This window comes from Lissotriton helveticus, chromosome 5_1, assembly GCF_964261635.1.
Source record: "Lissotriton helveticus chromosome 5_1, aLisHel1.1, whole genome shotgun sequence".
In the NCBI taxonomy this organism is placed as follows: Eukaryota; Metazoa; Chordata; class Amphibia; order Caudata; family Salamandridae; genus Lissotriton; species Lissotriton helveticus.
In genome coordinates, this window is record NC_136065.1 from 593,099,402 (window position 1) to 593,122,876 (window position 23,475).

The 23,475-nt window shown below is 44.7% G+C and overlaps 1 protein-coding gene across 2 annotated transcripts in view; it reads right to left on the reverse strand.

The window, feature by feature from the left end:
* The window catches only part of BMS1 (BMS1 ribosome biogenesis factor), a 166,856-nt gene that overhangs the window by 123,888 nt on the left and 19,493 nt on the right, over positions 1-23,475 (reverse strand). For both annotated transcript variants that reach the window (XR_013594763.1, XM_078642946.1), the window contains exons 5-6: positions 22,387-22,575; positions 19,651-19,793 (exon numbers count right to left, since the gene is read on the reverse strand). Coding sequence is in view for 1 of the 2 variants with exons in the window: in XM_078642946.1 (XP_078499072.1) it covers positions 19,651-19,793; positions 22,387-22,575 (332 nt within the window). In the remaining variant the exon portion in view is untranslated. The remainder of the gene's footprint in view (positions 1-19,650; positions 19,794-22,386; positions 22,576-23,475) is intronic.

Here is a 23,475-nt window from a genome sequence, read left to right on the forward strand (position 1 = left end):
CAACGCCTAAAGCACCACTGAACCCGCAACACCTAAAGCACCACTCAACCTGCAACGCCTAAAGCACCACTCAACCCGCAACGCCTAAAGCACCAATCAATCCCCGCCTCGTACAGCACCACTCAACCCGCAACACCTACATCACCACTCAACCCGCAACGACTACATCACCACTCAACCCGCAACGACTACATCACCACTCAACCCGCAACGACTACAGCACCACTCAACCCGCAACGACTACAGCACCACTCAACCCGCAACGACTACAGCACCACTCAACCCGCAACGACTACAGCACCACTCAAACCGCAACGAGTACAGCACCACTCAACCCGCAACAAGTACATCACCACTCAACCTGCAACGAGTACATCACCACTCAACCTGCAACACCTACATCACCACTCAACCCGCAACGCCTACATCACCACTAAATCCCCACCCCGTACAGCACCACTAAATCCCCATCGCGTACAGCACCACTCAACCCGCAACGCCTACATCACCACTCAACCCGCAACGCCTACATCACCACTCAACCCGCAACGCCTACATCACCACTCAACCCGCAACGCCTACATCACCACTCAACCCGCAACGACTACATCACCACTCAACCCACAACGACTACATCACCACTCAACCCACAACGACTACATCACCACTCAACCGCAATGCCTACAGCACCACTGAACCTGCAACGAGTACAGCACCACTGAACCTGCAACGAGTACAGCACCACTGAACCTGCAACGAGTACAGCACCACTGAACCTGCAACGAGTACAGCACCACTGAACCTGCAACGAGTACAGCACCACTGAACCTGCAACGAGTACAGCACCACTCAACCCGCAACGCCTACATCACCACTCAACCCGCAACGCCTACAGCACCACTCAATCCGCACCGGGTACAGCACCACTCAATCCGCACCGGGTACAGCACCACTCAACCTGCAACGCCTACATCACTCAACCGGCAGCGCTTATTTATGAATGAGGGAAAAAGAAAAAAAAAGACCCAACTGCATAGATAACAGAAAACACCCACAACTTTCGCCATATCATATTTGCATGCAAGTTTATCAGACAGGCGCATTCTGCAGTTGCTTCCTGACAGACGCCATTGCATGAGCAGAGAACGCAAGCAAGCAAAATGTTCATCTTCAAAAATAGTTACATTACCAGACTGGCCATCTGGGTATTTTTGCACGTTTCCACTGGGCCAATAGGCAGTGTTAGAAATGGAAAAGTAATAGTACAGAGTACCTGCTGTTTCTGAGAAGTGCCGGTACTCTGCAATTAAAAGTATTGCATTTCTCTTGAGAAGTGCCGGTACTCTCCCCCTCAAAATAAAAAAGTGCTGGTACTCCGTAAGGGTTACGAAGATCGAAAATGGATAGGGTTTGCACGATCATGGAGCATGGACAGTTAAGGGATTAGAAGGGTGCGCCTAATAAGGAGGGTGATAATATCTTGTTTCTCATACAGATTAACTGGTGCAGTTTCTAAGCGCTGTAAGCAACAGGTCTTACTATTGCTCAGCCTAATTTAATAATACTGAATTTACCAATCTGGAAGGATGGAAGCCTGAATTGGCCATGTCAGGACTTTGATTCGTGATCTGCAGCTCACAGTATATGTCAGCATTGAGCACTAACGCAATTTGACTTGGGACAGAGAACTGATATTGTGCAGAAAAGAGTTTCGTGGTTAGTGAATGGAATTCACGATTTTCCCAGTCACACTGACTTCAAATCAACAGATGCCAATGTCATCATAACGCACTCGGTCTTTAAAATGCACTGAATACCACTGCCTTGACTAATAATGGAGTTGGGTATTTATTTACACGACCTAACAATTGCAAAAATCAGCAGAGCAGTAGTTTAGAAATAAATAAAAACATAAGATATCTGACACAAAAATGTCCGACTCGCTGCCTCAATGATATAAACTGCTTTTATCCTCAGACCGGCAAAACGACTCCTGGCCTACATTTTTTATGAAAACACATAGCCAGGGGTGATGCCGCGAACAATTCACAACTTTATGTCAGTCTTCAAGAAAGTTTTATACAATACCAGTCTGGGATGCCAAACTGCATAATTCTCCTGAAAGCAGGCAAGTCTTCAATGCCTGGCTTGCCCACCGCCATGCATCTCTCACGCTGCACAGATAAATAACTGTCGATATATATGATACCAATGCAGCAATCACGGCTGCTGAGTCATTAAAGACAGGCACACATCCTTTCATCGTCGCCCTGCTACTATAATGCTTCCCATAGTGGACTTTGATGTGCCAATGCGGTTCCATGTTTCACGCCTCTACCAGGACAGGTCCCACCAAAAAGGTGTGGAGCCCAAAAGTTTTAGTGCTGCAATCCTTCTGATGTCGACAAATGGATACGAAAGAGAAGGAGGGTGGCATTAATCTATGTAAGCATTTGGAGACAATGGACCCTGCACTATGAGTCATTGTGCGTTAGTAGCTCGCCGCGTGCTCAACACTAACACCCAGCACTGCCAGGGCCCTCCCGTGGCTTCGATTACAGCAGAGGGTCACACAGTTCTACAGACTGCGAACAGGCTCTGGTTTCACAAGCAGAAGCCATTCACATCGCATTCACAGTAATGCATTCATACGGTCTGCATCTCCGTCCAAACAATTTTACAGATTAATTTGCACATTATGAGAGACTGAGATTGGTGCTCGCTGTCTGAACCTCAGAAGGATAACCGCCTTAGATAACAGCAGGATGGCAGGTATTTCTGGTTGTTTAAGGTTGATGCAACGGAATGGACAGGTTACTTGCTCTACTGGAAAGGCTCCGCGCCAGAAAGAACGGGTTACTTACCTTTTTGGCTAGGCCATGAACTAGAAGGGCAGATTACTTACCCAGTTGGCCACTCTTACACCAGAAAGAGAGATTACCCGCCCTGTCGGCAGGGCCCCACACCATACCTACCCTGTTTGCCAGGCTTTATAACAGAAAGGACAGCTTACACACACGGTTGGCCAGGCCACACAGCAGAAAGCACACGTTAACTACCCAGTTGGCCAGAACAGTTTTCTAGCCCTCTTCAGTAAGCCCCACAAAAAGAAAACGTGCACAAGCACATCATACCTACAAATACTGCAGAAACTGTTGGGCACCCATGAAATTGAATTATTCCAGGGAATTAAGCAAAAATAACGTAGTTTCTGTTTCTCTGTGCTAAGGAACATATCAACTGAACTGTTAGGAGCGAAGTAACAGACCAGGTGAAGAGAGAGAGCCTGTCATGCCACAGTGGACATTGACTGTAGGTGCACAAGACACACAATGGCATAAACAGACAAAGAGACACTGAGAAACAAGCACCTACCTCTCAGTGCCCTCACTGCGTTGCGAAACTTCTCGATGCCGGCCAGGAAGAGAGCAGTGATCGGCGCGCAGCGGGGACGCAGGCGCCGTGAGCGTGCACGCGACTGAATCCGCGCGTGGCCAGCACTTGTCGCTCCCTCTCCCATTAGGATTGCTGGGCGCGTGCCCAGGTCTTGTCTCCTTTTGGCGGCTTTGGCGGCTGACATGATTACAATAGTTCTCTGCAGAGAACGCGATTCACGCGTCTCTAGGCCGAGACCTAAAAAGGACTCCTGACATCTGCATGCAGTGTTCTGGCTCATTCTGGACACGGGTGATGGGGTCTAAATCTACTTTGAGCTTGAAAGAGAACCCAACCGAATTCTTAGGGTCTCAGTCTATGAATGTTTAAGCATTTCATCTGTTTACAGGGAAACAGAATGGAGATTGGTGGAGGAGCAGGCGCAGCCCATCATGCAAAGAAGGCATGACGGGGAGTGGGTGGAGAGTCTAAAGGATTTTTTTTTTAAAATAGAGCACAGAGCAAAAGGAATCCGGACATAAGAGTGGGACCTTGGAGGCTGCAGAGTGCAATACTACTGGGATCTGGCGAGGCCATGGTACACAATGTTAGCAAATAACCACAGCAGCATGAGGCTCGTGGGCACTAAAGTTACGAGAACAGCAGCAATGAGCAGTGCTGTGGTAAAACTACACCAATAGAAGGAACTGATGGAGTAAAACAGCCCGGCAGAGTCGTGCTGGAATAGAATGACACCACAAAGAGGGATTGTAAGGACATGACCTTAAGAGCCAGGAGAATTGTTTGGATGTCACTATAAGGGTAGGATGACTGCTGAGGTACCATAAAATCAACCACAATCACTTCTGGTGTAGTCCATAGTATTTATGGTCCCTATGATTGCCAATGCCAACCACAGGGTAAGGCGTAGATCTCCTTATTTCACTAGTAACAACCAGAAGTGGCACAATCTGAAGTGTAATCGGGAGAAGCTTTACAATTGCCTGAGGTGGCAGATTCCTATAATGCCTCCTGTTGGGAATGTGTGCTACCCTTTTCATGTCTTGATACAGTGTCTGCTTCAACAACAAAATAACTGACACATCCACTAGAACTCCCTACTCCCTTCAGCTTGACTATTGGTTACTTATTTGTGTAGGTATTCAGTGGACAGGAATTATATCCATTCTGACATAGAATGGGAAGCTTGTAGGTGGACGAGTCCAGCTTGGGTCCCTAAGAGAAAGCCAGCAATACTGACAAATACATTCAAATACTAGGGCCTCCGACCAGGCTATTAAAGTGAAGCCTAGGAGCAGCTGATACACCTGAAAGGCCCTTCCTTTTGTCCTACATTGGTATCTCCAAGCGGCCCTCCTGCCAGTATGCCTTTTACCAAAGGTGTGCCAAGCTAACCATGATCAGTCGGGGTAACCCCAGGAGTGGGACAAATGTTAATGAGCTTCAGTGTGCCAGCATCGAAGTTATCTAGGAGAAAGTAACTCTCCCATGCCCATATGGGGGTACACTCACTAAATGGGCAGCCATGGGTCCTGCTGGGGATCCCTAAGTGACAGCCTACATGTTCTGTTGGACAGCAACCACCAAGTGGTTCACCATGTCAGATAGAAATATCCCTATGTAATCGCTGCACTCCTCTCCTCAAGTAATCTTATGGTCAACTCATTCAGGAGGACATTCACACAGCAGGCAGAATCCAAGCGCTCCCTCCTTATTAATCACACCTATATTTCGCACACTGAGAACCAAATACACCCCAGCAGTCACACTTCTGGCATGGGGTCACGGACATTGAACCAGCCCCCATCTGGATGGGCCACTACTACCTACAGAGCCAACCAGAGTTAGGCATACAAAACACCTTCAACCACTAAATCGGAGTTCACACTTGTGAGAAGGCTTACATCAGAATATTACAGCAGCTGAGAGTGGGGGTTGCCAGTTTGAACATGTCCATGCCAGGCAGGAAAACTGCTGGGACAAGGAAGCACCTGAACTGCAGTGCTGTGACACACTCATGAAGTCAGAAGGGCACTGCTGGGATACTGCATCAACCGCAAGACGTGTTTCTTCCAGACAAAACTGGCATGATCTCCTCCTACCCCCTCAGGCCTGCCTTACTCAGTGCCTGGATACCCTCACTGGTGATTAGTTGCGCTCTACAAATTCACATAACATCACCAACAGAAGACTCCAGAGAAAAGACTCCACAGCCAGAATAACTGCTGGGATATGCCAGCTCAGACAGAAGGTACTGCTAGGGTATTACAACAGCAGTAGAGGGCATAGTGGAGTAAGAGAGCAGGTGGCACTAAGGTCACACAGGATATTGACAGAGGACTAAGTTATTGACTGTCTCCTGCATTTTAGAATCTCTCCTCTTTATTCTCATGCTTCAGAGTCAAAGGCCAACCAGCAGGCCCAGCCTCCTGCTAATCCCAAACCCCCAACATTCCCCATGCTCCCATGTCGGCCTCACAAATTAGTCCTTGCAGGCAGACAAGAGTTGTGCTCTTTCTCCTCACCCACGGAGTGCTGTCAGTCTGAAGGCAGAATTGTGATTCTCTGTGGACCTCAGTTTCCCAAGAGGCAATATTACTGCTCTACTTCGGTGGTTCAGGCGTACCTAAAATGAACCCACAGGGTCACCAAAACTACACAGTGACACACCCACAGAAACTCCACTGCTGTTTGTACAAGCTTAACAGCCTCCTCTGTAGTTCCCACTCTAGTGATAGTGTCTCTGGACCAAAAATTTGCATCCCCTTCTGTAATACCGAAAGCACTGGCGCACATACATACATTCCTCAAGAGGACATTCCCTCATTTGCATGGGGGCGTAGCCCCATGCAAATGAGAGAATACCTTTGCCTCTGTGCCAGCGCCATAATACAGACGTGGGTGCAGAGGCAAAGAAGCTCTCAGGCGATGCACTGACTGTTCCCCTGATTGCAACCCTCTGGAGGGGGGGAAAGGCGGTCCCATGGACGCCCCTGACATCCCCTTGCAGGAGGGTGCAGCCACGCACTGCACCCGCTTGCAAGGGGATCTTTATTCCCTCTTCAAACCCCAGACAGGTTGCCACCTGCACTGTGAAAACACAAAGTGGCTTCAAAGCAGCCGCTCCGTTTTTCCTGTGAATGCGCTGCACCCAGGGCAGGGTGAGTTCACGGCTGTCCTAAGGGGAGAGCATTCACCCCAATAGGGCGCGTTTTCCTCGACTGAGCCGGGCACACATTTTAAAAGGTGCACCCGGCGCAATCAAGGAAAATTAGTAGTATGTGTATTTATCATAATGCGGCGCATTTTCATTTTATGCGCTGAGCGCACCTTTTAAAAGTTGCGCTCGACGCAGACAATGAAAATGCAACATCTGCATAATACGAGCCCTGTTCTGCATTCCATTCCTACTGATCCAGTATACGCAGAATTCTGCCGGTCAGTAGCACCTTCTGCTTGCTCCTCACTAGCATTGCTTTACCAGGCTCTGCTCTGCTTGGTGGGATAAGCACAAGCTTGGACAAATTCCTGCTGGAAGGGACTCCCTTGCTCTTGGGAGATTCCACACATTTTATTTCAGTCATCGTCCTCCACAATGTAGGATCTCCACATGCCTACTGCCATCACACAGCAGCAATGATGCTTTTAGTATCCTTGCCCTCACAACTGGCACCAGCAACAAATAAAATGCTACCTTTCCTTCCCACATGTGTTTTGTCAAGGAGCGGAAAAAGTGAGAAACCTCTACCTCAAACACGGCCTGCCACAGATGTGTAGTTTGTGTTCCATTAAAAAATATGTTACAACTTACTTTTACAGAGAATGCTATGGAGGTTTCCGGATTTGGGGTGGGGTGGAACGGGGGCTGTTGGGCACAGTTCTATTAAACCTTGATCACAGGGTAGTAATCCTGCTACTACTTCCTGGAATCACTGATATCTGAAGAGTGCCAGCAGAGCTGGGACTGAGGCCAGAACTTCAATGCACGGCTTACAATCCTCCAATCCCAATATCCATCTCTGCCGCCATCTGGGACGTGGCATTAAAAGCCAATGTAGTAGGATACAAAACACTGTTGTTGCTAGATGTATCTCCAGAGGGCCTGCAGAATGGGTTGACCACTCCGAGATATACTTGCCTAAATGGTCTTATAGTAGAAGTAAAATTGGTCACTAGTTAGACGTATATGGGTGCTCTAGTCGACAATAAATTAACCTGAAAACCTTGGGTTGCTGCAAATTAATGAAGCACTTTGGCCTTGGTATCATTTAGAGAAGATTCAATAGACAATGGAAGTAATTATTTTAGCTTTTAGGTAGGGGAGGGCAGAAATTCACTTAAAAAGTGGGAGGAGCAACATAGCCTAAGGAAGATGGTGAGTTGAGCAAATATGGTATGTAAAATAGAGGTTGGTGGAATGTTTCATTACACCCACGGAATTTGGCCACTCAATTTTACTCTTGTAGCGGGAAGTTCTGGCCAAACTCCGGCAATGGCAGCGTGGCGGATTTTATTCCCTGCAAGGCTCCAGAAATGCGAGAGAGATTTGGCATCCCCTAGCGCTATTTTCTAACACAGGCGGTCACGGTGAGAAGTTTGCTTCTTGCATAGACCTGCTGCAACATGAGTAGGTTTTCAACTTGAGCAGCAGCAAAATCAACTCGAACGACTGTGCTCTCTTGTGCACTGCATGGTGCAATTTGCGCTGATTTTTCAGCAATGCTCATGTTACTGGTGCTAAATAGCCACTCGAGAAGCGCAACATGCATATTTCTGTTCATTGGCAGAACTCTGCAGAATCTCACAGAGTTTTTATATAACGGCAAGTTTAGACTCACCCCTACTTTTAAGACGACATAAGTGGCAAAGAAAAGAATTTGAAGTCCATGAGCATGAAACCCGCTTATGCTCACTATATCAATATGAGCAATACAGTCTAGGTGGTATTAGCTACACAACAGAAGGAGTAGTCTCCAATTTTCGTGCCTCAGCAGTGCTTGATTTAATAGTGAATGGAATCAGGCTAGGTCATTTGAGGAAAAGAAATACGGATATACCTGCTAACTGGACAAAGATGTCTGAAAGTGCTCAGACAATATCTTGGCCAACCTTGAGAATAGGAAAGATGCTAAGTACTTTGTCTTTTTGAACCATGTACTTGGGTCTTGTGAAAAACGGGAGCCAGGCCCCTGGATGATACGACCACTTTGGTAAGTAAGATACACTTAAAAAAAGAGAATATTTATATAATGCATATTTACATTAATAATGAATGAGTATTTTATCATTAATATAGTATGCTGACTTTGTTTTAGTAGTGTGTGTTTTTGTGTAACATGCAGAGTTAAATATATATTTTAAACTATGTTTAAAAGTAATTGAATTTTTTTTTTTAAATCACAATGGCTGGCTGCTTTCTCTGAGAAAGAACATGTGTTGAGGTCGTTGGAGGATAGAACAGTTCACAAAATAACTTGCCTAACCATTTTTTGACTATGATCAAATTTTCAAGATTTGCAATTCTTTACAGTCATACATATCAGCCTATTGCGACACCACCCTAAACAGTGCTCAGTACTCAGAATCTCCTACTTAAATAAAGAGAGCTTCTTACTTTTATCATATTTTGTTTTTTTTTAAAACTGCTGATCTCAAATGAGCTTCACAGATCTACGAGGGTAGAAATCATGTTTCCCTGGATCCGCTAGGCTAAGCAGTCTGACACCCAAAATCATTTGGTCTGCTTACATGTGAAAAGCCCCTTCTCGTGGGAATCAGAAGCTGCTGTCCTGGTCCCCGTAGAATTGTTTTTCCTGCAGCAAGCAATCCGTGAATGTTTGGTGATCCAACACATCACGCACTGGTGGACCCAAACAGTGTACAATACCAGCGATGACCGCAATATTAATTGCAGAATTTGGATTGTTTAAAGTGGATTCCTTTGGTTTATCCATACTGTATAACCCAACTTAATAAGCTTTACAGGGCTGACTAGGATGGTATGTGTTTTTTTATTTGTGTTATTTGGAGTCTGAAACTCCTCATGATGGCTGAGCTTATTGCACCATAGATTCTGGTGAGGTTTTCTTATGCAAGAATCTTGTTCCTGAATAAAGTTCTCTGGGACTGGTTTCTTCAAGAATCTTCATATGTGTGCAACTGCCCGTGTGGCATTAGTTTTATCTGTTGATATGAATGTCATGAGCAGTCTGGTGATCTCACTAGATTAACTCTTACTCAAGAATTCTACTTGTGAAAGGTGAATTAGTTTGCTCAATACTTGGGTTCCGATGGCTGTACATAGTTTTTAGCATATATATTACAATCCAGCATAAGCAAAGAGTACAGTCAATCGTTCATGGATAGGGGAGATCTAAATCTGCTGTCTGAATAAGAATGGTTGCTTCTTCGGACATCCCCGCAAAAAAGAAAAGCTTGAGCCCTGAGCATCACCTTGTCAGGGAAGGAGGAGGTATTTGACGGCTGCACCAGCAGCACCAGCAGCACCTGCAGCTCACTGAAGCAGCATGCTGAAGTGATCTCCAGGAGAAAACGTCAGCAACTTCAACCAACAACTGTGTAGGGGCTCAATAGGTGTGCCTATCAGAAATGTAAGAACCAAATTAAGGTTCCATTACGGTATAAGTAAAGGCACAAGAGGAAACATGCTTATTCCTTTTCATAGAACACACCACAAATAGTGCCTCAAATAAGAGGGGCGATCAACAAACACAGAAAGGGGAAAGGACAAAGAAGTAGGCTATAACAGTACCCACAGCAAGACCATGTTGAGCAAAGGACAGAAAAAAAGAAGCACATTAGAAAGGTTAGCTTGAGAGGACTGACCCAACAGTCCTCAAACCAGATCACAAATTTCCCACAGCAACCACAATAGATCGATTGTGGAGGTTTAGTTGGAGCAGCAGGCCTTCCCAAGAAGGCAGGCACAGCGAAGAGCAGATGAATAAACTCCACAGTTCACGAGTACCACAGTCTTCCAGCCTAGTCTGGGGCAAGGTGGATGAGCTAAGGCCAGTCCATTATGGAAACAGATCAGGCGCAAAAATACATAAAGGAGACCAGAGTCCCAAAGAAGGAGGAATGTGTCCCTCAAAAAGTTGGAAACAGAGTGCAAAAGGCATAACATAGTGTTCTAAGAGGTGTTGAAAACATACAACCAAGGCATGCTCCACTGGGAGAATATGTCATGAACCACATCCAGCTGCAGACACCACTTGGGGTCAAGTCAGATGACATTTACTGAACTCATCTGTCAGGATGCAGAGAAAACCTGCCAGGTGACACACTACCAGACGAAGGTCCAGCAACCAAAACAGAATCAATTCCTCCTGGCACAGTACATACAATCCCCCTCTGCTCTACTTGTTGCAGTGCAACATGGCGGTTGTGTTGTCCTTTAGCAACTGAAGAGGATTGCCCTTGACGAAAGATAGAAAGACATTGATCATAGCTAAATAAAAAGTTATCGATAAAATTGTAATCACCCCCTGCGATTAGTCTGATCATCACATCATTACCTTCGAAATACCGTTCATAAAAACCAAAATGTCCTCACAACCTATTAAGCCCAAAAAATGGACTTGTGACACTAGAGGAATCAATATGGATAACGTCGCAGCTCGCTGTGAAATAGAATTACAGCATGATTGACGTCAGTGACCTCTCGACGCACTATTACAAGACAATGTTGAGCATTATTGAGGACATACCCCCTTTAAAATTCAAAAGAATCACCGACAAAGGCAAAAACTCATGGTTTAATAATGCCCTTAATGAAGAAAGATGTTCACTGAGACTTTCAGAGCAAAAATGGTGACAATACCCTTCATCGCCCCACTTAACCCAGCTGAGACAGTCCAGGAAACCCTACAATAAAAGCATTCTAAAGTCAAAAAAAGACTTCTTCAGGAAAAACTGGATAATGCAATAAACAGACCAAGGAAACTATTTGATCTACTAAAAGATCAATCCAACAAATCTGCCAAATCGGCACGAGCACTATAAAAACTCTCTTAAATAGTGAAGAGTTCTCCTCCATCTTTACAGACAAAGCAAATTGAAGAGTTCTCCATCTTTACAGACAAAGCAAATTCATTGGAGGGGGAGCTCAAAAAAGTAGATGAAGACCTTGAAAGCAATAAGAGTACCTTAGATGAACATCAGTTTCAACTAGAACTAGAAAAACCAAAAAACAATGCTCGATGGTCAGTATTTAAGCCTGTCAGTGAACTAGACATTGCAAAGATCATTTCGACCACTAAACCTAACAATCACTATAACGATCCTTTACCTGCAAAGTGTTGGTCTTCTATAAACCATCTGCTCATCACGTCATGGACAAAGGTCATCAATGCTTCGTTGACACAAGGCCAAATACCGGTCTGCCTAAAAACTGGGCAAGTCATTCCACTCTTAAAAAAACCCACCGGAGAACCCCTTTGATCCCAACAATTTCAGACCAGTAACAAACATTCCCATGCTAGCCAAAGTCCTGGAAAAATGAGTGCAACAACAATTGAGTCTTCACATTTCGGAATTCAATCTGTTAAATGACTTCCAATCAGGATTCAGACCAAAGCATAGCACAGAAACAGCAATTCTGCACATCATGGATGACGCTTTACTTCCCCTCGACCATAACGAAACATGTCTCCTAATCCTGCTGGACCTTTCGTCGGCTTTCGACACGGTAAACCAAGCTAAAATACTGGATCGCATGAAAAATAGAATGGGGCTAGAGGGAACAGTCCTAAAATGGTTTAGTTCCTTTCTTGAGAACAGATCGCAAAAATTCATAGTCAACCAAGCATTGTCAGTTTCAACCAGAAATACAATCGGAGTTCCGCAAGGGTTAACACTATCTCCGGCGTTATTTCTTTCCACATGTACACTGATGACACTCAGCTGTACATCAAAGTCACATCGACAGAAGAGATCAGTACCATGAACCAGGCACGAATGAGAACCCTCCAATGGCTAACCATCAACCACCTGAAGCTTAACCCTCATAAAACCGAATTCCTGCTGATTACGTCCCAGAAAAGCACATCAAACATAGTAGAATGGACCAACCTAATCACGGCTTTAAAGTGTGCTCCGAAGATTGTTGACTCTACTAAATCTTTGGGAATTGTACTGGACAAAAATCTGAACATGTTAGCACATATCAACATGATGGCAAAAAATGCCCAGTTCCATTTAAGCTACCTTAGAAAACTTAAACCATTATTAAATAAGACAGATTTCAAAACAGCAGTTCAGGCATTAGTTATATCAAAGATAGAGTGTTATGTTATGTTAATTAGTTTTCTAACGCACGCAGCTACTCCAAGGAGTGTCCCGGCGCGAGCACAGAGAGACTGAAAAGCACCTCCATACTAAGCAGAGATGAGTTTTTAGCAATTTTTTAAAAGCCACAGGATCTTCAATATTGCAAAGCGCAAGCAGCAAAGCGTTCCAGGCCTGGGCCGCCAAAACGGCGAGGGAACAGCCACCCAGCCTGTGCCGATGAAAACGTGGAACCTTTGCCAGTCGAAGAGCGGAGGAGCATATCAGTCTCCCTGGAACATAAATGGAGAACCGTTTCTGCAAGCAGGTTGGCCCAAGGCCATGCAGAGCATGATGGGCGATGGTAATAGATTTAAATTTCACCCTGGCCGCCATAGGAAGCCAATGAAGAGAGCGGGCATAACCTCGCACGCTACTTCTTAATGGAATATCTCCCAAAAGCCGAGCCGCGGCATTTTGCACCACTTGAAGTTTGTTAAGGGAGTATGCCGGAATCCCCACAAAGCGCATGAGCGTAATTCAGGCGAGAGAGAATGAGCGTGTGGACTACTGTCTCTTTCACCACCTGTGGAAGAAGTGGGAGAAATCTTCTCAAGATTTTGAGGAGGCCAAAGCAGCACCCTGAGAATCTCTTTACTTGGGTGGCAAAAGATAAATTATCCTCAAACCAAACTCCCAAGTTCTTAGCAGTACTACTGCTAGAAGATGGCGGCAGAAACTCAGACGGCCAGATCAGATCTGATCTCTAAAACCAGGGGGAAAGTTACCATACAAGAGTATCTCCGACTTGTCTTCATTACATTTTAATTGGGGCCCGCAAGCCACTTAAATACCGACGACAGGCAGAATTGAACGGACACCACGGATTCCTCATCCTTTTTCCAGGTGAAAAGTAACTGGGTATCGTCAGCATAGGCGATCACCTTAGCCCCCAGATCCTCAGCCAATATCACTAGAGGAGTGAGATAGATGTTAAACAAGAGGGGGCTAAGGGACGTTCCGTGTGGGACCCCAGTAGTAACCGGCAAAGAGGCAGACGATGCCGGTGGTAGCCAGACTTGTTGTAGCCCAACCCTCCAAAAAGGACTTCATCCAACCCCAGGCCGACCCCGAAACACCAATCTCCGCGAGTCGGTCAAGCAACAAAGAATAAGGAACCGTATCAAATGCAGCTGACAGGTCGAGCAGCACTAAGGCTGCTCTCCCGCCGGCATCAAGGCACTCTCGAATAGCCTCAGACACTTCCACCAATGCCAATTTGGTGCTGTAAGAGGACCGAAAGCCCGACTGAGCTGGGTGCAAGATGTATGGCTGCATAACTCTGGCAGGGCTCCCCATGATCTCAACAGCCCCACTGAAAGCTTGTCTTAATGCAGCCACAAGACTAATATCTGGATCTAAAAAAATGCGACCATATCTCCCCTCATTTGAAAGCACTCAACTGGTTGCCCTTTAAAGCAAGAGCTCAATTCAAGTTTGCATGCATCACTCACAAAGCGATACATTACAAAACACCAGGTTACCTAGCCCAGAAACTCACTCTATCAGGAGGGTGTCTGTTCTCCAGGAGCCACGCAGCCCTACTACTAAAACCTGCTCGCTTTTTTAAGAAAAGTACTTATGACCGAGCGTTCTCCGGTGCAGCTCCTTGAATCTGGAACGCTCTCCCACCTAACATTAGAAGAATCCCATTCATCGTGGCATTAAAAAAGGAAGCAAAATCGTTCTATATGAGGACATTTCTCCCTTAATTTACAACAGTCTAGCTATTGTCTACGAACCGGTCATGATCGTATTCTTGCTACCTCTCGCCGATCATTAACCGTTTGTGGTTTTGTATATATATGTGGATATATAAGCTTAATATTTAGTTCTAATCATGGTACAATAACTGATGACTTGGAAACATAAATGGTTTTGGAAATGCAATTGTAAAGCTCTGATACCCTACGCAGGGTCATGTTCGCGCAATAGAAAACACCAAATAAATAAATAAAATTGAGGGCCAGTTGAATGGCACATAGCTCGAGAAGATCGAATTGGTGTCTCTGCTCCAGTAGAGAGCAGAGGCCTCTGATCTCCAGTTCATCCAGGTGAACTAGGGACCAGAGATGATGCTTATGACACCATCATGGGCTCTGTATAGGGAAGGGAAGAGGGTCTGTGGCACACTGACATCCATCATCCACTACTGAAGGTCCCAGAGTGCCTCATCCAAAATGCAGATGCTGTCCGAGAGACACCTCAGTGCTGCGCCAATTGAAGGAGAACATTTCTGTACTGAGCTTTGGTGTGCCTAAGGCCAAGAGGCACCAACAGGATGCACAAGGTCAGGAGACCAAGAAGCTTCAGAACTCACCAGGCTAGAACACAGGACTGAGCACAAAATGCTGGAAAAAACTCTGAATGTCCTTGACTCGCTATGGTGAAGATAAGCTTTGAGAGTCACCGTAAACAAAAAGGGCCCCATAAAAAGTAGCTGAAAATTGCATTTTAGGTTCGTAGGCAAAGACACCGGTGGAGGACAGCAATGAGATCATTGTCTGATGTGCTCACCAACACACTTTTTAAGAACATAAAGGATAGATGCCTAGAGAATACTGCCTCACCACGATGTGGTACCTTCAGGACTGTCATTGACTGGACCACATGTTGTAATTGGAAAGTAGATGCCTCAATATATCAAATGGCTGAGCGACAAGGATAAAGTGCTTTTGGACTTTATGGCTAGATTAAATACATTTCATTGATTGTATCATGGAACATGCATAACCAAAAAGTCTTTATAGTAAATTTTTTGATCTATGGATGAGGGAGGATGTGTGCAACACAATCTGAAATCATTTGAGGAGGAATTAAATTGCCAGAGCAATAAGACAGTATTATTGTTGACTAAACTTTTGAATCTATCCTTGTGGAGCACCCCTTTATTTTCAGTACAGAATCCGAAAGGGCATGGGAGTAACAACCCAACAAGAAGTTGGTATTCACAGAGCGGAGGGTTAGAATAGTTGAAGAGAAGACTCCCTTGCCAAATGGTTTAATTTGCTTAGATTCTTGGTCAGGATTTGTAGAGGGAAACGTGTTTGGATTAGACCCACTTGTGGAGGTCTAAACAACAAACTTATCTGGTGAAGGGTGCTGAGTGAGAAAAGTGGAGTAGTTCAAAGAAAGACAATTACGCCTGGCCACTTGTCAGCTGAAAGGGGGCCCAGTGCATGGTTTGGCTCTGGCCCCTAATAAAGTATCCATCAAAACCTTGCTAAATGGGAGGAGATACACAGAAGATGTTTGCCCAAATTGGAGATTGGATCTCAGTTAGTACATTTGTCTTGAGTACTATAGTCGGTAGGTGGAGGTCAAGAACTTAAGCCACCCTAAATATAACCATAGCATAGGATGTGGATTCCTTTGTGATGGGTCCAGGAGGAAAAAAAAGGGCCATCGCCCGAGAAGTGTCAAGGCCGCCTGCTAGTCTTCTTACCAATAGTCATCGGTATAGGGCTGAGCAAACTCATTACTTTGGTCAGTCAGTAGAATCAGTGCCGAAAAGGGAGTGTAAAGTGGGTTGCCTCTCTTAAGGAAAAGGAACATCCAGTAGAGAAGTGGTGCTTCGATCAGATTCAGGCATGATGATGGCCTAGGTCGTTCTGGTGCCAACTCGACGTAGGAGAGAATGGTTGGTTTCTCCTCCTTTGGCGCACGAGGAGTCAGAAAGTGGGCATCAAGGAACCCGGGCCAGCACAGGTCTTTGGGTTTTGAACCGGAGACAAAAAAGGGGTCGGCGGGCCCAACTGCCGCAAAGGTCGAACCTGCCGGTTGTATCTCAGAAGCAGTGCCTTGAAGCTCCTTGGGGAGAAAGGCACGCCAGAGCATGGATGCCCGGAAGTCTCCAATCTGATGTGGAGTGGCGTTTGGCTGAGGAAACTCGGCTTGTGCCGGCACAAGTTTCTGGATTGATTCCAAAGTCGGCTGACTTCGGGAGCAAGATCATGAAGATTGGCGCAGCCCCCAAGCCTTCTCAGGTGAATGCGAGTAATGCGAGGGAGCAGAATGCCGCTTCAAGCTCTTGTGTTTCTTTTTGGATTTACCACAATGGAGAGCGACAATAAATGGCCTCTCTGACAGCTCTGATAATGGCAAAGAGATAGAAACGAACCTTGGACGCGCACCACGACTTGGAACTGCCCCTATGTGAAGTCTTCTTATGCTAAGCAATGTTGAGCTTCGTCTAGTGTTGCCAGAAACCAATAAGGTTAATTTGGTAAAGTCGGTGCAGGCCCAGCAGTTGACACCAGGCACCACAGGCATACCCGATTGGGATCAGTCACATACATTTGCTTGCGACAGTCCGGACAGGGCTTAAAGCCTGTATTTTGCGGGGGTGAATGTGTGAAATACCTTGAACACTTAACATTTTGGACGTACAAGTTTCAAAGAGATCCATGTCTGGTGCTGTGGAAAGAAAATAACTGGCGTAAGCGCGCAGGAGTAGCGCCTATATAAGCCATGCACGTCATTTCTGGAGCAGCATAAGTAGAGAGGTGCAAGGTGGCACCTTCTGGTGTGCAGGGGCACTGCTGGAAAGTTTTGGATCCAGTCTTGCACCTGGGGAATATTCATAAGGTGAGGAATATGTAGCTAGAAGTTTTTATCAGAAATCCTAATTTTACTCTTTACGTTTATAAACATCCTATCTCTTTCATATGAACAGTATTACACCAAGGATGCAAGTGGTTTGTGGGAAGGGTTATAGTGTGACCATGTGTTATAAAAAAATATGTACCCCACCGCACATTACAAGGCTTTTGCAAGTCAAATCAGATTTTCATGACCTTATAAAGGAACTCAGCTCCTTCCTCTATAGCCTCGCTAAACTGTTTGGTTACTTGCAACATCCTTAGGACGTACAGAAAAGGGTATTTAACCGCATATATACATACATATTAATGTGCACACGAATATTTGTGTATATTATACAATAAAACACACCCTTTGCTTTGCTATTATCGATTACTGAGGGCTGCACCAGTTTCATCAGCCTCTTGCATGCCTCCTGAAAATAATCAAGACACCTGTCAAGGGTTCAAACAAAAAAAAATCTCCTGAAAAATGCCTGAAGATTAAGTTCAAGGAGGTCAGTCACCAAGGACCTGGATTGCCTTTCCTACACCTACTCTCCATGCATACAGCCCAGTCCACTGGATAAGCAGTCCCGTCCCTGCCGGAGCAGCCCTGTGAAACATGCCATCACCTCCCAGGAACAGAAGACGCTGTATACTGTCCACAATGCCACATGGCCCGCCTTTTTCTTCGCAGATTGTTAATCATGCGGAGAGCAGGCCCACCGGTGATTGTATTTCAGGAGCTAAAATGGCTTTAGATGCGACCCTCCCGGCACGGCAGAGGCTCTGATGTGTGCTGCGGGAAGGGATGCATGTTACAGGGAAAGCCGGCTACAGGGAGCGCTCAGCGCACACTTAATAAAGGAGGCCCCTGGGCATACTGTTCTACACACAGAGAGCTGCTTCTGTCACACAGTGAGGGCGGCCTCTCCTCTACACACACACTGCCCGTCACACACCGTGAATTTTGCACGCCTGAAACAGGGTGCATGTCATGCACTGAACACTGCCAAGTAGATCCATGTCATGCACACACAGGGAGTGCTGCCTGCTTGTGAGGGCTGCTGTGACACATAGTGCGACTGACGCCGGTCTAAAGCTATCCACCACAAGCAGCGAGCTCCGACCACCACTGAGGGGCTCCATCACGAACAGCAATTGAGGTCTGCTTGAGGGGGTCCATGACACACTGCGAGCACTTGCTGCAATACGTGGTACTCCATAGAGTGAGGGTTGCAGTGACTGCTCAAGAAACACCGAGCTCTGACTAAGGGGCTGTCTGTCTCACGCAACATACTGCTCGAGAGAAGCTCTCTTTCACATACTGCGGGTTCTTCCCAGAAGAAGTCACACCTAGCCAGTGCTACTTGAAACAAGCATTTGCAATGCAATAGTACTTGCATTTACGCGAGACCTATTGTATTGGAAACTGGAGTGTGGGCGGACGAGAAGGCATGAACGGGAGTGCACGGGGCTGAGAAGTCAAGGACTGCAGGACGGGGGGCACGAGAAGAAAATAGTGTTTGAAGTAAATGGGCCAGTAGCAATGGAAGAATACAAATGATGACATGGCCACCATGAGGAGGGACTAACAAGCCTAAAACCAATTGAAAGGCAACATTTAGCACCTGAGCCAATGAAAAAGATGGGCGGAGAGAGAGTGGAGCTTCCACGCTATAATGAATACAGCATGCTTCGCAAAGCGAGCAGCGCATGCCTCGCTAAGCGGGCAGCGCATGCGCTGCAATGCTAGGCTCGACCTAAAAAGGGTAGGGGTAACTGGTTTGCAAATATCCACATAAGGAACTGACCTTATAATGCAACAATGGCTTGAAGAGCTCTAAAGCACACCTTAGCTGCAAGCAGGGGGCATTGTATTTTGAAACTGGTGAAGGAAACTAGGAAGGCTTAAAAGAACAAACAAAGCTCATCCTCCTCTAGAATGTAAAAGGAGAGGAGTAAAGAATGTTTCTCATTTACCACTTTTGCAGAACATAGGCTCAGTAAAGCCTGCATCTCCTACTGAATGTACAATATCAATATAGCCACAACAACGCACTTCTTGAGGCATCATACATCAACTACACATAGCTATGAAAAGATAGGCCCCTCTAACATGGAAGGTCTTTGTTTTTATAGTGTTTTCATGACATCCATGTGTGTTTTCGAACAAAGCTTTAGGTCAGGCTGAACAGTCTGGAGATTGAAAAGTCACCTTGCCTGATTTAACCCTCCTCACCCTCTACTGAAATGATGGTTAGCAATAAATAGGCCTTTGAATCAGAGCAAGAAAATATGAGTCTCAACCAGTTGTTCTTACCTGTCTGCTAACACATAAGGGTGAGACATCTGCCATACGAGGGGGCGGAATTTCATTACCGAGATGAATCGGCCAAGGTTGCGGATCTCCTGTTTCTGGTACTCTCCATAAACCATGCCAGAGAGGTAGAACAGCTTGGCCCCCTTGGAAGAAGCAGGAATATAAACACTGAGAAACCAATTAGGAGGCACACAGCATTACATGTTTAACCCTGGACCAAAGCAGCTCAAGCTTCTTGATATATATGGTACAGAATGGTTTGTCATTGGAATGTAAATTGAGACATATAAACATCACACCATACATCAGAATGTAATCATTTGTTCAAGCTGTGGTGACTACTAGACCTGGTCGATAGGACTTCCCCTGTACAGAGACACTACAGAACATTCAGTTGGTCACCTACAGTAGCTAAAAGTTACAGGTGTTTTACCTATATTTTGTTCCATTTTTATTTTTTATTAATTTCTTTTGGTTTCCAGTTTGGATTTTCCTCCAGAGACTAAAATGATGGAGTTTCTGAGGCCTAATATAAATATATGTTTCTTCCTCGTATGTGGGATTTCTTGCTTTCACAGACTATATTAAGGATAGTAACCTCATGGAGGCCATATTCTTTTGACTTCAGTAGGAGCTATGTCACTGCCTCACTGTAAATGTGTCCTCTGTGGTGGCAGTTTCAGCAGCAACAGAACCAGAACAAAACACAAGTAACTAAAACAAAAATTCAGGGGTTAGTGTAGGGAGAAATGAACCTGCCTATATTAAAAAAGACAAATAAACCATAATGTGAAAAAGCTCTCTAATATACAAACTAAAGGACTTATTATTACTATAAAAATATTCTAAGTATTGTATTACTTACACGCTAACTACCAAAACAGATACAACAGTGTAACTTTTCAAAAGTATATGAGCATTCAGACATTATATAGCTATATAGTTTGAGAACTCGTGCCAATAGGCTATCTCATCATCAAGAAGGGAACAAACTGTGATCGTAAGGAGTGAGAACTGGATTTTTCATGTCCGGAACATCACAAACTAATCTGAAAAGTTTGAGCATCTCTAAGCAATTATAACTTTAAGAGTAAAGCAATATGATCACTTTGAAAAATTTTCAAAGCACAATTGCCAGTAGGGATCAAATATATTTTTAAAATAAAGAACAGAGCAGAAGCCTTTCTATTTTGAGGAAACATTTAAAGCAATGCTCAAGAAAACATGAAAATATGAAAAGTGCTCTTTTTTGAGGAAAATATGTCATAGGATTCACTGTATTTTAGGGCTCAGCCCACAAGCCTGCTCAAACAATGTTATGGGGGCCTGTAAAATGCAACAAAGTAATAGGCTGAAAACACAGAGACTCCCAATAGAGAGTGTTATTTGAATAGGGACAAGTAGTACTGAAAACCAAGCCTTCGCGTAGCAAATGGTTCTCATCTTAACAAACCTTTTCACTTTGACTATATGGCCGAGTCAAGCGTAATGATGTATAAATGTGCATGCATTACTCTGGATACGTGCGCATGAGTCATGATGCTGCGGTATCCATTTGGTTGACTTTTAATGCCCCGTTCCAAGATAGCAGAGTCTATCTTGGAGCAGTATATTAGAAATGTAAGAAGTGCATGGAAATGCATGACCTAGAAAAGATGGGCCAACCAGCATATTGCATCTCCCAGGGCCCTTCGAAATTAAAAAAGGAAAATAAAATGAGAGGGGCAAGGGTGTAATGGGGAAGTAGGGGACACAGGGGAGATGTAGAGGAAGCAACAGAATGCCACGGAGTTGTGCAGCGTGGAGGAACTTAATAGTGACCAGGTACTGGGAAAAGTTGTATTAAAAAAATGGGACAGGAGTTGATGGGTAGCGACAGATGAGCTGAGTGAGAAATTAACATAATGCAGAGACATGCTTGTGTGGTGGAAAGAAGCACACAAGGACACAGCAAACTAAAAAACACACATTCCAGTGAAGTGCTATAAGTAAGAGAAAAAAAGTAGTTCCCTGTATGTTAGTAGTGAAAGGATCCAATTCATCCAATCAAAAGCATGGTAATGAACTTATGCTATAGAGGGGGACAAACAAAAGACTAGGCAGGCAATCCATCAAATAACAAGTGAGCGTACACAATTGACAAGAAAGCCAACCAATCAGGATCAATGGGCTGAACTAAAGCACACTGCAGATAATGGTACTATGCATAAAAGGTATTTCAACAAAAGACAACTAAAGAAATCTGTATGCAAGAGCTAAACATGGTCTAAGACCTGCCATTCTATCATTAGCTCATTGCATTTAGGCAATAAAAGTAGTAAACTATCAGCTCTAGGGCCCACCTAAATAATTCACACACACATTTTCTGCAACCACAAAATAACTACACAGGCTGCCACTAGAAGCAATGCAGACTGAAAGACTCCTATAAACAAGTGAAAGCACTTTATGAAGACTATTCACTTGAGAAGGCCAAAAATGTTAAAAAAGCGTATTTAGAAAGGCAGCCTAGGCACCTTAACACTCTTCCAGCCTTGCATTAGCACATGTAACCAACCAGTAGCTTTTATGAGCCTCTTGCTCACTACTCAGTAGACCACCACATTCAGCAATTTTGACTTCATAACATTAAAACCCTGAAAATGTAATGACTGCCCCACCGCCATTCAGCAAGTAATGTCTGTATGATTTTTACCAATGGCATATAAACAAATACAATGATGATCATTAGCCAACCTGGTAGACTTCTGTCCAGAACCGGTGCTTCAGTTTTTTCTTAATCTTTCGCAGCTGTTTGTTGTTCCTGAATGTGTCCAGGTGGGTGAGAACACCCATGATTTTGGGGAAGCCATGAACCTGGCAAATGTTCAGAAATTCAAAGGTTTCCATTTCAAATCCAAAGCTGGCATCAATCAGCATTAGGACCTGTTGAGGACAAAGATTTATTAAGGGTGTTTAATGTCATTTTCTTAGGGCACAGAATAATGGTCAGTAGCAGGCTACAATCGGGCTCTATCTTTTCCATTAGGAGGCATTTAATGCAGCAGCAACAACAACAACCACCCAGACTCTGTGACTGACTGATCTGAAGTCTGCATACCATTAAATCAATGCAATACTATGTATGTTTCTTGTAACGCCACAGTTTGCAATCAGACGTGAAGGCAGTCAGCTCTAGTCTGTAGCCATTCCTTTTTTCTGTATTAGAAATGTCATCACTAAACAACCTGCCAGTGTATAGGTACGATAAAGAAATGATGCAGAATGTCCCCATTAAAGTGTATGGGATTTGAGTGAGTTAAAGATATCCCTACCATTATCAATACTCTATGATTGCCCTTTGTGTGAAGCTCTACTCACTCAAAGTGATAAAGAAAACCAACTCCACTTCCAGATTTTGACACAAAACCCAGACTGGCTCACGGTGTTCACCATTACCCACCAGCAGTGCTTTCCTGGTCAAAATAAGACATACTTTTTCTTCTTCCTTTTAGTTTGTTCCCCATGTGCAATCTGTCCCTCATTTCCATTCAAGAATAAATAATTAGTAGGCAGTATTCAAATAGAGAATGAACAAGAGGAACTTCATTTTTCATTACTATTTAAAAAGGGGTATAACCACTGTTCGGTCTCTTTTTCCAGTCCACTGAAAATAAACGTATACATAGGGACAGAAATTAACTGGTTGCTCTCAAAATGTAACTCCCATGATAACAGTATGTGACAGTTATGGTCTAGTCGACAACAGTGATATTTAAAAGTGTGACTTGGTTCACCACGTACTGCACCATAGCAAACAAATCACAAACAGAATCACCTCACTTA